Source organism: Oryctolagus cuniculus, chromosome 4, assembly GCF_964237555.1.
Source record: "Oryctolagus cuniculus chromosome 4, mOryCun1.1, whole genome shotgun sequence".
Taxonomy (NCBI): Eukaryota; Metazoa; Chordata; class Mammalia; order Lagomorpha; family Leporidae; genus Oryctolagus; species Oryctolagus cuniculus.
This window is the reverse complement of record NC_091435.1, coordinates 92,238,471-92,252,371: the sequence shown is the minus strand read 5'-3', so window position 1 is coordinate 92,252,371 and position 13,901 is coordinate 92,238,471. Positions and strand designations below refer to the sequence as shown.

At 47.5% G+C, this 13,901-nt stretch overlaps 1 protein-coding gene across 1 annotated transcript; it reads left to right on the top strand.

The window, feature by feature from the left end:
* The first annotated feature begins 9,665 nt into the window (after positions 1–9,665).
* On the top strand, positions 9,666–12,585 carry RTP4 (receptor transporter protein 4). Its single transcript, XM_008266640.4, has 2 exons — positions 9,666–9,984; positions 11,714–12,585. Exons 1-2 carry the CDS (start codon positions 9,830–9,832, stop codon positions 12,387–12,389), a joined length of 831 nt encoding a protein of 276 aa, XP_008264862.3. The 5' UTR covers positions 9,666–9,829; the 3' UTR covers positions 12,390–12,585.
* Positions 12,586–13,901: the final 1,316 nt, after the last annotated feature.

The following is a 13,901-nucleotide window of genomic DNA, read 5'->3' as shown; positions in this document are numbered from 1 at the left end:
GCTGGCACTGCAGGAGGTGGCTTTACCTGCTACACCACAGTGACAGCCCTGGCCCAAGAATTTATACCCTTGTCTTTGAATTTTAAGTCTGCTGCTTGTCCCCCTGTGTTTGTCTAGGAATAATCTCTGAGTTTTTATTTATAATTCAAATGTTAACCATGACAAAAACAGCACCTAGGTTTTATTATTATTTGACTTATTAAGCTCTTCATTTTGCAGATTTGTTTGGATCCTTTTCCACATTTCCATCTTTTTTTTAAAAAATGTTTTATTTATTTGAAAGACAGAAATACGGAGAGAGGAGACAGAGAGACAGAGCTCTTCCATCTGCTGTTTCACTCTCCAAATGGCTACAACAGCCAGGACTGCAACAGGCCAAAGCCAGGAGCCAGGGACTCCATTCAGAGTCTCCCACGTGGGTGCAGGGGCATAAGCACTTGAGCCACCTTCCACTGCTTTCACAGGCACATTGGCAGGGAACTGGATTGGAAGTGGAGCAGCCAGGACTCATGGCAGAGCCCACATGGAGCAGGTGTTTTAGGCAGCCACTTAATCTGCTATGTCACAACACCAGCCCCCATATTTCTATCTTTCTGCTAAACTTTTCTTTCTTGTCATCACTGATTTCCTAATTTAATTAAATTGTCTATCTGTATTTTCTTGCATCTCTTGGAGTATCCTTATGATCATTCTTTCAAGTTCTTTGTCAGGCATTTCTTCAGTCTCCCTTTCTTTACAGTCTGATACTTTCCATATCCCTTTAGGGCATCACATTGCCTTGCATTCTCACGCTTCTTGTGGGCCTATGTCCATATTTGTGTGTCTGGCAAATCAGCCAGATTATGTTTACAAGGTGGCTTTCATGCATTGAGGGATTTTTACTGATGTGTCTTGATTTGGTAGACTTATTTTGGCTTTAGTTCTGATTGGATGCTGAAGTGTAGTCTCTGTATGTTTTCTTCTACTGTAAACAATGGCAGCAGTGACAAGAACAAGGGGAGAATCTTCTTGGTCCCAGCGGGGGTGTGTGGATCCTGGTGGCAGTGCCTGGCTCATGTTCAGGGTGGGCTTGATGGCTGCCTATGTCCACTAAATGCAAATGCAGGACAGGCTCAGCAAGGAAACCATGATGGGGCCTGGCCTGAATCTGGAGTGGACAGAGGTGGCCAGGTGAGCACAGGTTATGCTAGGGATTGTGCATTGGAAACCATGGGTCTGGAAGATTTGGATGCATATAGGACCTTCCCTGGCTCCTATAGGGTGCACATGGTTGACTCCGGGGCTTATAGGACCAACAGATACAGTTCCAGGGATGCTGGATGCAGAGTGGACTTCACTCAGGATCCACGGGTGAGCATAGGATATGCTGGGGATTGTGCACTGGCACTAGTGAGCCAGAAGCTGTTGAAGGCAGATAAGCCTCCCCATGCCCCTTGGGGTGAGTGCAGTTGCTGCTAGGGCTTGTGCAATGTCAGTCTGAGGCCCTGAGCTGCAGGACATGGAGGTCCCATGGGGTGAAAAAGTGTGATGCAGGGGCTTCATGCACTGGCCACCAAGAGACCTGAGCCACAAGCCACAGAAGGGGACTTCCCTGGGTCCTGTTGGGGTTTGTGTACCCGCAGCTGCTGGTGCTGAATGTCAAGAGCCAAGAGGAGCTTCCCTTTCCAAATCTGGCTTTGGGGCTTGGCCACTGCAGTCTGACAGCTATAGATGCTCAGGGGTCTTTCGTCTGCCCTGTAAGGCACACACTTCTAGGGGCTTGGGGCAGCATCCATGGATGCCTACTGGCCCAGAGACAGAATACAGTTCAGTAGTGGCCGTGTTTGGGTTCTGGAGGATGTAGGGATGGGCAATGTGGGTTCTTGTTTTTGGAACAGGACAATCCCTGAGACTCCAGTCAGCTGCCAAAATTGGATTTAAAGTCTGTAAGAACTGCAGAATTCTCTTGTAGTTAGGGTTACTGGTCTGCAGCAATGATAGAGGTTGCTATGTTTTCCCATTTACCTTTTTCCAGACAAAGTTGAGTGTCCCCATCCGTCCCCTCAACCAAGCTGGGGAGCTGGGGTAGCAGTTACACTGTGCTTTATTTATTTATTTATTATTTATTTTTATGCTGGCTTTCTGAGCCTCCATGTTGCTTTGGGTGCTACTGAATGAGGTAGTTCCATTGCCATGTATACATGCTTCTTTGGGAAGGGAAAGCTTTTATTAATGGCCAGCAAGGAGACAGGAGATTATGACTCAAATATGTTTGGATCCTTGATCAGGAGTCTGGAAAGCCTGATCCAGTGGGTGGGAGAAAGCTGGTATGCAGAAAGCTAGTGAGGCAAGCTTTGATGGGGTGGTGGTGGTGCCTGGAACCAGGCCAGCAGAGCAAAATGGACTCAGCTCTCTTAAGAAAACAGAAGCTTAAAAAACATGATAAAGCCCATTTTAATGCATAAAATGAGGAACTTTTGGAAAGGAATGGGGAAATAGGGTAAGAGGGTTTTGAGTTTGGGAAATCAAGGGGAAATCCCACAAAGGGGCTGTCTGGTATCGGTGGTGGCCATCACATCTTTGCCAATTTCTAAAGTTCTCCCTCAGACACCGTCCTTCCTTCGTTGTCTTGGTTCTTCTCCAGGGCAGAGGCAAGCGTAGGCTACCCTTATTCAGCCGTCTTGGATCCTGAGTTCAGATTTAGCTTTTCACAAAGGCAGCAAGTAAACAGTGGCCTTCGAGGACCTTTACAGTCTCCTCCCTGGTTTGGCGGGTTCATGATTCTGCTTGTACATCTAGAGCTTTGAATGGATGATTGAATTGTTTATTCCTCCCCCTGATATCATGAACTGAGTGGAGAAAGTCTGAGCTGTGTGGGTCTGGCCCCTCCTGCAGAGAAATGCATGCAGGTGGCCTTGCTTCTTTTCACTTATGCCAGGCTTTCTCCAAGCTTGGTCCTGAATACCATGCAGGAAGGAAGTCACACAGTGGAGGGAGGGGATGCTTCCCCTCCCCTGGCTGAGGGCTAATGGGAGCTGGATTGGGTATTTCACTCCCTCCTATTTGGAATTTGGTGAAGCTCAAGTCTGTCACACTCTGGTAAGATGGTTTCCCTTGAGGGCAGTCCATGTTGAGAAGAGAAGACAGTTCTGGATGGTTTCTAAAATGGTTATTTTTCTCCCTCTCTGCTGAATGCATCTTCATGGTGAGAACTTGGAGTACCTGGAGGTAAAACTCAGGAAAGTGTGAGAACTTCCCTTAGACTGCACCAACCAGATTGTTTTTTAGAAGATGTATTCATTTATTTGAAAGGCAGAGTTACAGAGGGAGAGGAAGTTACACACACACACACACACACACAAAATCTTCCATCTACTGGTTCACTCCCCAGATAGCTACAATGACCAGAGCTGCCCAAGCTGTAGGCAGGAACCAAGAGCTTCATTCAGGTCTCCCATATGGCAGAAGAGGCCCAAGCACTTGAGCCATCTTCCACTGCTTTCCCAGGTGCCTTAACAGGAAGCTGGATCAGAAGTGGAGCAGCCAAGATTTAAACAGGTGCCCAGAGGGGATGCTAGCATTGCAGGCAGTAGCTTAACCCACAACAGCTCAGGTCCTGGGCTTGCCTTCTCTGCTCCCCAGATTTTTAACTCTCAAGATTATCCTCATGGAGCTTTCAACAGTTCACTAATTGGAACTCAGCTTTCAATCAAACTCACAGAAGTTCTTTCTACCAAAAATTTTAAAAAAGATTTTATTTATTTGAGAGGTAGAATTACAGAGAGAGGGGGAGAGACATAAAGGTCTTCCATCTGCTGATTCACTCCCCAAATGGCCATAACAGCTGGAGCAGGGCCCATCTGAAGCCAGGAGCCATGAGTTTCTTCTGGGTCTCCCATGTGGTTGCAGGGGCCCAAGCACTTGGGCCATCTTGCATTGCTTTCCCAGGTGTATTAGCAGAGAGCTGGATTGGAAGAGGAGCTGCTGGGACACAAATCAGTGCCATAGGGGATGCCAGCACCGCAGGTAAATGCTTAGTGTACAACATCACAGCACTGGCCCCTAGCTTTGTTTTTTCTAGATCTGACAAGTATGTCATGGGTATTTTGATTGGGATCCCATTGAATCTGTAAATTGTTTTCAGTAGTATGGACACTTTGATAATATGAATTCTTCCAATCCATGAACATGGAATATTTTTCCATTTTTTGTGTCTTCTTCTATTTCTTTGTTTGATGTTTTCTAATTTTCATTGTAGAGACCTTTGACCTCTCTGGTTAAATTTATTCCAGGGTATTTAATTTTCTTTTTGTAGCTATTGTGAATGGGATTGATCTTAGAATTTCTTCTCAGCTATGGCATTGTCTATATATACAAAAGCTATTGATATTTTTGTGTTAATTTTATATCCTGCCAATTTACCAAACTCTTTTATGTGTCCCAATAGTCTTTTAGTGGAATCTTTCAGTTTCTCTCTCTATATAGAATCATGTTATCTGCAAACAAGGATAATCTAACTTCTTTCTTTCCAATTTTGTAATTTTTGTAATTTCTTTTGCTTGCCTAATGGCTCAGGACCATATTGAATAGCAATGGTGAGTGTGGGCATTCTTGTTTGGTTCTGGATCTTAGTGGGAATGCTTCCAACTTTTCTCCCATTTAGTAAGACGATGGCTATGGGTCTTTAGGCGTCTTATGTAAGACTGGATGGGTGGTGATAAATTCTTTCAATTTTTGTTTTTTATCAAAGGTTTTTATTTCACCTTAATTCATAAATGAGAACTTTGTAGGGTACAGTATTTTGGGTTGACAGTTTTGTTTTTCTCTTAGACTACATCTCTCCATTCTCTCCTAGCCTGTGGGGTTTCTGATGAGAAGTCACCTTTGAGTCTCATTGGAGTCCTCTGAAAGTAATCTGGTGTTTCTCTAGAGCACATTTTAGAGACTTTTCTCTATGTTTTCCTGGTGAAAGTTTGACAACAACGTGTGACAGTGAAGAATTTTTCTGGTCATGTCCATAAGAAGCTCCATGTGCCTCATGTACTTGGACCTCCATTTCTTTCTCAAAAATTAGAGTTTTCTGTAATGATTTCATTGAACACACCTTCTAATCCATTCTGTATTTCCACACCTTCAGAAACTCCTAACATCTGTATGTTAGGTTGTTTTATAGTATCCCAGAAATCTCCAACAATGTTTTTAATTTTTCTAATTTCTTTTCAGGTATTTCATTAACCTCTTTTTCTTCACATTACAATATTGAAGTGTTGTTGTGTTCTTTTGGAGGGGGCTATGTTCTCTTCCTTATTCTTGTTTCTTGAAATTCTGTGTTTATTTTAGGAATTTGTGGAGAAACTTAGTTTTTTTCCTCTGATGGCTTGTATGTTTGAGCTATACCTCTGTGGCTTAGTGGACTGTCTGTTCTTTCAGTGAATACCCAGGGCATGTGTTGAGTGTGGCCAGGAGGCTCTGGTCCATGCTCCACACAGGAGCAGGGTGAGTATTCAGGGTGATACCCAAATTGAGCATCATAGACGTCCTCTTGTTAACAGAAAGGAGGGTATGATCACATATGTTGGCATAATCATACCCTCACCTTGTCTTTTTCAAAGTGATCAATATTGGGTGTTAGCATACTGTGGGAACAATAGTCATCCACGCTGGTACATGAACCTCATAAAAGATCTGTGCAGTCCTCAGTGTGAGCATGAATCCCACTGCAATGACCCACACCAGGCAATCAGGGAGCTCTGAGTGTGTGAACCTACACAAGCGATTGCACAGGTTTTTTGTTTGTTTGTTTTCAGTTTTGCTTTGTTTTTTAAGTCTCAGCACACAGGTATCCCACAGTCATGGGTGCAGAGGATCCATTTTGATCAACTAAACTTTCCCTTTCATGGAGAGGTTGAGACATTCCCAGAGCCAGGTGTCTATGAGTGCTCCATCTAGGCAGTTTGCACCCCACAACCTATGATATGTTGAGAGGCTGAAGGTATCTCAGGGTACCTCACAGTCCTGCATGGGTGTCTAGTCCCCTGTCAATACTCCCATAAAGTCCGTGGGTAAAGTGGATTTTCCCCTCTGGAATAATCCCTGGATCACACGCATGCACAAGAGCCATCAGTCACAGCCCCTACTCATTTCACCATGGTGCCTTCTCCCTGCTGATTGCAGGGCACGTACAAGGGCCTCTGTAGCTGGCATTGATGTTGGAATGGCTCCTTCACCCCATCCATTGCAGGGTGCATGCACCTGAGCTGCTGCCACTGATCCTGCTGTCAAGACAGCATCTTCTCCCCACCAGTTGCTGGGTGCATGCACAAGACCTGCCGCAAAAGCTACTTATGTCCAAACTGGCATCTACCCTTTCTCAGCCAGTTGCTGGACACTGTTGTTGGGGGTGATGAAAGAGAGAAAGGTGCCAATTTTTCCCACTGGGTTAGTGGGCACCCTGTCACCCTCAGGATTCCAGGCCAGACTCAAAGACAGCATGGTCTGCCAGGCTCTCCCTCCAGCTGTATCACCAATGGCATGGGCTGCTGCAATCTAATCTCCCCTGCTCTCCAAAGCTGGCACTTTCTCTGGCTTGGGGCTGCTGGGGTCCTGTGTTGTGTTCACACTTCTGCTACACGTTTGCACCTTCCACACAGATCCATGGTGTCCTTCTTCCTTCCATAGAATCTCCACTGCAGTTTTCTTTCTAACTGTCCTCTGAGCAGTACACTTTTCCCCTATTCTGCCACCTTGGAATCTTCTGCTTTCTCCTTTCTCTCTCTCTCTCTCTCTCTCTCTCTCTTTTTTTTTTTTTTTTTTGACAGGCAGAGTGGACAGTGAGAGAGAGACAGAGAGAAAGGTCTTCCTTTGCTGTTGGTTCACCCTCCAATGGCCGCTGCGGCCGGCACACCACGCTGATCCGATGGCAGGAGCCAGGTACTTATCCTGGTCTCCCATGGGGTGCAGAGCCCAAGGACTTGGGCCATCCTCCACTGCACTCCCTGGCCACAGCAGAGAGCTGGCCTGGAAGAGGGGCAACCGAGGCAGAATCCAGCACCCCGACCGGGACTAGAACCCGGTGTGCCGGCGCCGCAAGGCGGAGGATTAGCCTAGTGAGCCGCAGCCTGGCCTCTGCTTTCTCTTATTTCCGCTAATCCCCTGGTGTCATCAGTCATAACATGACCCATAACAGGTAGTGGAGGGGCAGTGGTGAGAGGAGAACCAGTTCCGTCCTTAAATTCCAAGATGATGTCACATCTTCACCTTTCTTCCCCTCTAGGGGAAGTCCTAACTGAGCAGTGGCCCATTCTAAGATGTTTCCAAGGGCTTCTGTCCTGAGAGTGAAATTCTTTTTTTTTTTTTTTGACAGGCAGAGTGGACAGTGAGAGAGAGAGAGACAAAGGTCTTCCTTTGCCGTTGGTTCACTCTCCAATGGCTGCCGTGCCGGTGCACCCTGCTGATCTGATGGCAGGAGCCAGGTACTTATCCTGGTCTCCCATGGGGTGCAGGGCCCGAGGACTTGGGCCATCCTCCACTGCACTCCTTGGCCACAGCAGAGAGCTGGCCTGGAAGAGGGGCAACCGGGACAGAATCCGGCACCCTGACCAGAACTAGAACCTGGTATGCCGGTGCCGCTAGGCAGAGGATTAGCCTAGTGAGCTGTGGCGTGGCCTCTGAGAGTGAAATTCTTAGAGGAGCAGATGAAGACACCCACCCTGATCCCCTGAATGGCTCCCTGCGCCTCTTGTCTGCTCTTCTACTCATTCCTTCTTTCGGAATATACAGACTTTCCTGGGATTTAGTGTGGCAACAGAGAAATTATTTTTAAAGGACTTACTTATTTACTTGAAAGGTAAAGAGAGAGAGAGAGAGAGAGAGAGAATTAAAGAGAGAGAGAGGTCTTCTATACACTGGTTCACTCCCTAAATGACTGTAATGGCCAGAGCTGAGCTGATCTGAAGCCAGGAGCCAAGAGTCTCCTCTGGGTCTCCCACGCAGGTGCAGGGGCCCACGGACTTGCGTTATCTTTGACTGCTTTACCAGGCCACAGCAGAGAGCTGGATCGGAAGTGGAGCAGCCAGCGACTTTACCCGCTATACCACAGCACTAGTTCCTAACAAAGAAGTTTGACTCCCGGCTGTGTCACTTGTTTGACAATTCACCTCTGAATCAAGGAGGTGAGAATAAATGGGTGTGTTTGCCATCTCCAACACAGAAGAGTCAAGTCCGGAACCGATCCTTCCCTACTCTGAAGAGCTGAAGCACGTTCTCCATCCAATCATCTGAAACCTTTTTCTGTATCTGATCTGCATATATTTAACAGAGTTTACGTCAAAGAAGTCAGATTTCTAAAATGTAAGTAAAATTGTCGCTATCTTATTCTTTCTTGTTTTTCCTCCTTTAACCAGACTAAGACCCTGCATCCCTTTCCACTTCAGAGCTGGAGTAACTATAGAAATAAGTGAGCAACTGCATACGAGTGCTACCTCCTCTTCCCCTCTGACCCCCATCTGTCTTTATCACACAAGTCCAGCCTTCTTTATTCTCAAGCCTAAAATGTCTCCAAGAAAAATACATGTCATGTGTGTGTTAGACTTTGCATTAGTCTTATTTGTGATGGGTCATGTGCTGTTTCGAAAATGGGTATATGCCCAAGGTTACAAAAACCAAGTGTAAACCTTTGTTAAACCAAATTTCTCTCAGCTTCAGTTTCTGTAACTTGTAAAATAAGGGAGTTGAACTATTGTGGGAATGTCAAGAATGTTCCATTTGCTGATCAGTCAGTTGTGGCTGTATGGAACACTGTGATGAGGGGGCTTCTGTAGTCACTGTAGACCCAGAGAAAAAGGTGAAAGCGTTGATTGACATCTGTCTTGGGTAAGACAACAGAGGACATCACTTGCAATCGCCATGGTAGATGGTCCTGTAGATTCCTTCCAACCATGAAATAGCAAAAATCTAAGTTTTTCCATGACTTCTTCTTCCAGAGTTGGTTTGTGGTTCGTTTCCTTTGGGGAATCTCTCTCTTTTTGAGCTTTCAGTAGTCGTTTAGCCCATCTATCCTAATGCATCAACAGTTGATGGAAACCTGATGCAGGCTACCATCATCACTGTGTGCTTGCATAAGTCAGTTTCCTTCACTGGGTATCAGTGAGGTGGAAGGATGCAGTCACAAGATGCTATCTAAAGTCTCTGGCAACTACCACATTGCACAACCTCGTCTTCCCAGAGTTCTAATGCTTTGACGCAAAAAAAAAAAAAAAAAAAAAAAAAAGAGAGAGAGAGAGAGAGAGAGAAAAGAGTAATGAGGGGCTTAGGTGCTTTGTGGGGCTTTACAAAGGGGTGGCGATTTCCTTCTCTTCCTTCTTAGCGGTGGAGAAGGTGGTGCGCTTCCTCCAGCCCGCAAATCTCCCATCACCGCCTCAAGCCTTCAGACCGAGCTGACCTGGAGCGGTGGCTGGTGTCGGTCAGAGGGAACTCAGGAAACAGACGCTGAAGGCACTCGTGCCACGCTGCCACGCACATTGCTTTGCCAGTGTGAAAATCAGAGAAAATAAGAAAAGCTGACTTGCTTGCTCCCCCAGCAGCTACCGCAGCACGGCGCGGGCAGCCAGCCGCTGGCTCCCTCTGCGGAGCCTGTTTTTGCTGAAGGACCTCTGCTGCCCTCTGTCGGAAGGAAGCGCGCCCGCCCCGTGCAAAACGAAAGTTAAAAGTCGCTGACGTCCAAACCCAGAAACTGAAACTTAACACAGAAACGAAACTGTAGGTTTTTTTTTTTTTTTCTTCCTCATGCTAGGTCCAGAGCGGAACTGAATGTGAATCACTGCACACTGACTCGCAGCCTCAGAGGAAGACAATGGTTGTGGAGATAGAGGCATGGGAGCAAAGATTTCAAGAACTGATGCAGCAGGAGAAACCCTGGGACAACTGGACGCTGAGCTTGGATGAGACCGTGAATCCGGACTGCCTGGACCGAGGGTGGAGGCAGTACCGGCAGAGAGCATTCGGCAGGTGGGTGTGGGTGCCCTCAGCTTTAGGCCTGCCCTGGAGAAGAGTCTTTGGCTGAGCATTGATCTATTCCTCTGAGCCCTTGCTGAAGAGTGAGCAGCAACTAAGCTCCTCCTCTCGGGTCCTCTGCAGGCTCCCCTGGCAGCCTTGAGCAGCTTCTCCAGGCTGCATCGGCCCTCCTGGCCGTGGCCTGGTGCCGGCCAGACAGACCTGGGGCTGGGTCCTGGCTCTTCTGCTCTAGGAATTGTAGAAGAGCAGGCGCTCACTTTGAACAGGAACTGGAGCCTGGGGATGATGGGAGAAAATGATGCAGCCAAACCGGCCTCTAACACCCACCTCCTGGAGGCCGGCGGGAATGCCCCCACCCTTCTGAGCCCACTTCCTCTCCCATGTCTGGGGCATGAGAATTGCTGGCTGGGACAACCAGGCCCTCTCTTCCTGTGTGTGACATCTCACCTCTCGTCCTGCTCGCCTGCCCCCTCCTGCCTCCAAGGCTCTGTGCCATGGCTGAGGGATCTTTCGGCATACCAGGCAGATCCTGGCATGTCTGTGCCCATGGGCAGCATGCTGTGCCCGGTGGGCAGCCCCTTCCTCCATCCCCTTCCTCCTCAGCCTTCCAGGACCACTTAAGTGCCACCTCCCCCCTTGAAGAATCCCCCGACCTCCCAGGCAGAGCGAGTGATCCCACCTCCTACCTATGTATATGATAATGACTCTTTTTAGATATATAATATATATAATAATGACTTTATATATGTAACATGCAAACATTATGCTATATTTCAAACTAATACATTCATAAATGATACCTGCTTCTGTGCTGCATATTCTATAAATTATTGTCTGTTTTCACCACAGAATCCATTGTTTTAGTGAAGCCTCTTAAGGGCTCTGCAGATGAATTGATTTGACAGTCATTTTGAGCTGGGGAAAGCAACCTACCTACAATAGATTCGGAAAACATCAATTAGCCTTTGAAGAAAAGAAGCATTTTACACTTTGTAAAGTGTTTTCATATCCATTGTCTCTTTGGATGAGGACAACATCACTCTTGAATATTTTCCTTTTTTGGATTTAAAAATTGAGGCTTAGAGGAGGGAATGGGGTCCTTAGGTAAACTATAGATCCTTGGGTCTTCAGCTCGAGTGCGTGTGGCGCCAGGTCCTGGTCTGGTGATTGGCAGGTGCAAGGTGGACTATGCTGTCCACTAGGGTGACTGGAGTAGTGGGTGAGAAGCAAGGCTGCCTTGCACTGGCCTGGGGTTGGAAATGGCCCTCAGTCACTGACCTGTGTCTCCAGCCGCTTGTGTTTGGTTTCTACTGCTCAGCTTCTTTATCTGGACACATGGCACAATGGAAGTGCTTTATGGATGCAATGAGATCTGGCTGTGAAGTGCCCATGTCTGCCCTGGCCTGCAGAGAGGTACCTACTACAAGTTTTCTGTGCCCATATGGAGGGACAAGAATTCCCCATGCCCCCTGAGGCAACGAGAGACGTTTTTACTTGCAAGGTGACAGAGCTGGGGACAGTATATGGGCAGAAACTCATCAGGTCACCAGAAAAAGCTTTATCTGAACCCCAAGCCCCCTCCTTGGCACTGGTTAGCGACCAGGACCATACGAATCACCAGAACTCTTCCAAACAGAACGGCTGTAAAGACAAGGTTAGACCCACTTTCCCCGAGGCCAGTCATGAGCTGAGATGACCGTGCGCCTCTTCCTTGTGCCTGCAGGTTCCAGTGCTCCTCCTGCTGGCGAAGCTGGGCTTCTGCCCAGGTGCAGATCCTGTGCCACATGCACTGGGACCCCTGCAGCTCCTGGGGCCATGTGCGCATGCGGCTCTTTGCTCAGCGGTGCCAGAGGTGCTACGGCTCGCGATTCGAGAAGCCCGAGTTCTCTCCAGAGAGCGTCACTCAGATTCTGAACAACCTGGTGCAGAGGATTCTGGAGTGCTACTACAGAGATGGCCTCCAGAAGTTTCCAAGGATGCCGGTGAAGGTGGAGGTGCCTTTGGATGGGCCCCATGACAAGGACAACTGTGAGGCGTGTGCCCTGGGCATCTGTGTACAGGGCTTTCAGAGCCACGTGATAGCACCGTCCAAATCCCCACTCCCAACCAAGGCAAAGTGGTCAGGGCCAGACCATCTGGAGAGAAACCATGAAGGAAGCAGCAGCAGGGTTTCAGTGGGGCTGCCGCTCATCACGGTACCTTCGGAAGGGTTCCGCGGCACAGGTGGTTCCTATGCGGGGAGTGGCAGTTCTGGATCTTGGTCCCAGGACAACGATCTTGTCTTTAGTGGTGTGACAGGGACAGGGAGAGGAAGAAACGGGCTTTCGTTTTTTGATTGTGTTGGTATTGGTTTTGCTCTGGTTGTGGGTGCTTTGAGATTAATGGGTTTTTTTAAGTGATATTTTCTTGGCTTTTGTTTCATTCCATGTGAATTGATGAGCTAGCACTTTAATATGACAGAGAATCGCCCCCTGGAAACCAAACATGGCCAAGTTTATGGAATAAACAATGATTTCCTGAATACCTTCTAAAAATAATCTAAGACATATCCCACCACATAATGGACCCGATAATAAATGTGTTGAATCTCTCGAAGTTCTTCGCTCATTTATTTACTTTTTCATTCAGTGGTATCAATATATATGGAGAGAGATCATATCTTGACAAGAACTGAGGGTGACAAGTGTTATCTGACATTTAGGTGGTAGACAGATAATGGTTGTCCCTACCTGAGTGTTCGTGTTCTAACCCCCCAGAACCTGTGACTGTGTTAGGTTACAGGGCAGAACAGGCTTCGCAGATGGATTCATTCCAGGCTCTTGAGATGGACGGATTATTTGCATTCCCCAGGTGAGTAAGAGCAAATGTCCTTACAAGAGTGAAGCGAGGGGGTCAGGCTAAGATAAAGGAACTGGTGAGAGGACCAGAAGTGTGAGCTGGAGGAACCGGGTCACGAGGCAGGGCTGTGGGCAGCCAGTAGCCACTCAGGAAGCAAGGAATCCGATTATTTGCTGGAGTCGGCCGAAGAGTCCACAGCTGCCTCCAGAGGACTCCCGCCCAGGAAGACTGCAGTTGAGACTTTGACCTCAGAGCGACTGTGTTATTATAAGGCACGGATGTCAAAGTAGCTTGTTAGCACAGCAACAGGAGTGGGGATCAGGCAGCCTTCCGTTCTGAGAACAGGGCACTGGGTGCATTAACAACATCCTTCCCTCCCTCCCCTTGTGGTCTTCTTTCTCTCCTGCTAAAACCCACTCAAATAGCCCTATCCCAAGGAGATGCCCTTGGATTTTGCCATTTCTGGAGCTGCCACTTCTTTCGGCATTGCACTGGGAAGTGGGTCAACACTTTGTGATTCTGAGATCCTTCGCTCACTCTGTGTTCCCATTGGTCTACTGCCCGTGTGGCTGCCACCATGCCTGCTCTATATTGCTGTGCACGAACCCAGGCTCCCCGGCATCGTGGGCTCCCAGGACGGAGCTCTTCCCAGTCAGCCAAGCTGGCAGTCATCTGTAACCTTCCCTGTCACCAACATGTGCTGCTCCTTCTGTAGTTAAGTTGCTGCCATCAGTTCCCTGCACCTTTCCCTGCCATTCCCCTCTCCCCAGCTAGTTCAGAATTATTGAGTAACTAGGAAATTTGCATTTGATCCCATAGAAAATGGGGAGTCATTGCAAGCATTTGAGGGTGTGAGAAGTTTGAGAATCACTACATTTTAAAAACACAGACTGTTTTTCTAGGCAAGAATGGAGTAGAGTATAGGAATAGTAAGGGGCTTGGCTGCTATTAGGATAGTGGTAAACAAGAAAGGGGCTGCTGTAGGTTATGAATATTTTGAAGGAGTCTGAAGACAGTGAAATAGAAAAGGCCAAAACAAACAAACAAAAAACCAAACAAAACCAAAACAAAAC

Excerpts from the sequence above, each read along its gene's own strand:
- RTP4 (XM_008266640.4), top strand. The coding sequence starts at position 9,830 with ATGGTTGTGGAGATAGAGGCATGGGAGCAAAGATTTCAAGAACTGATG. Across the intron at positions 9,985-11,713 it reads CGGCAGAGAGCATTCGGCAG|GTTCCAGTGCTCCTCCTGCT; the intron begins GTGGGTGTGGGT and ends TTGTGCCTGCAG.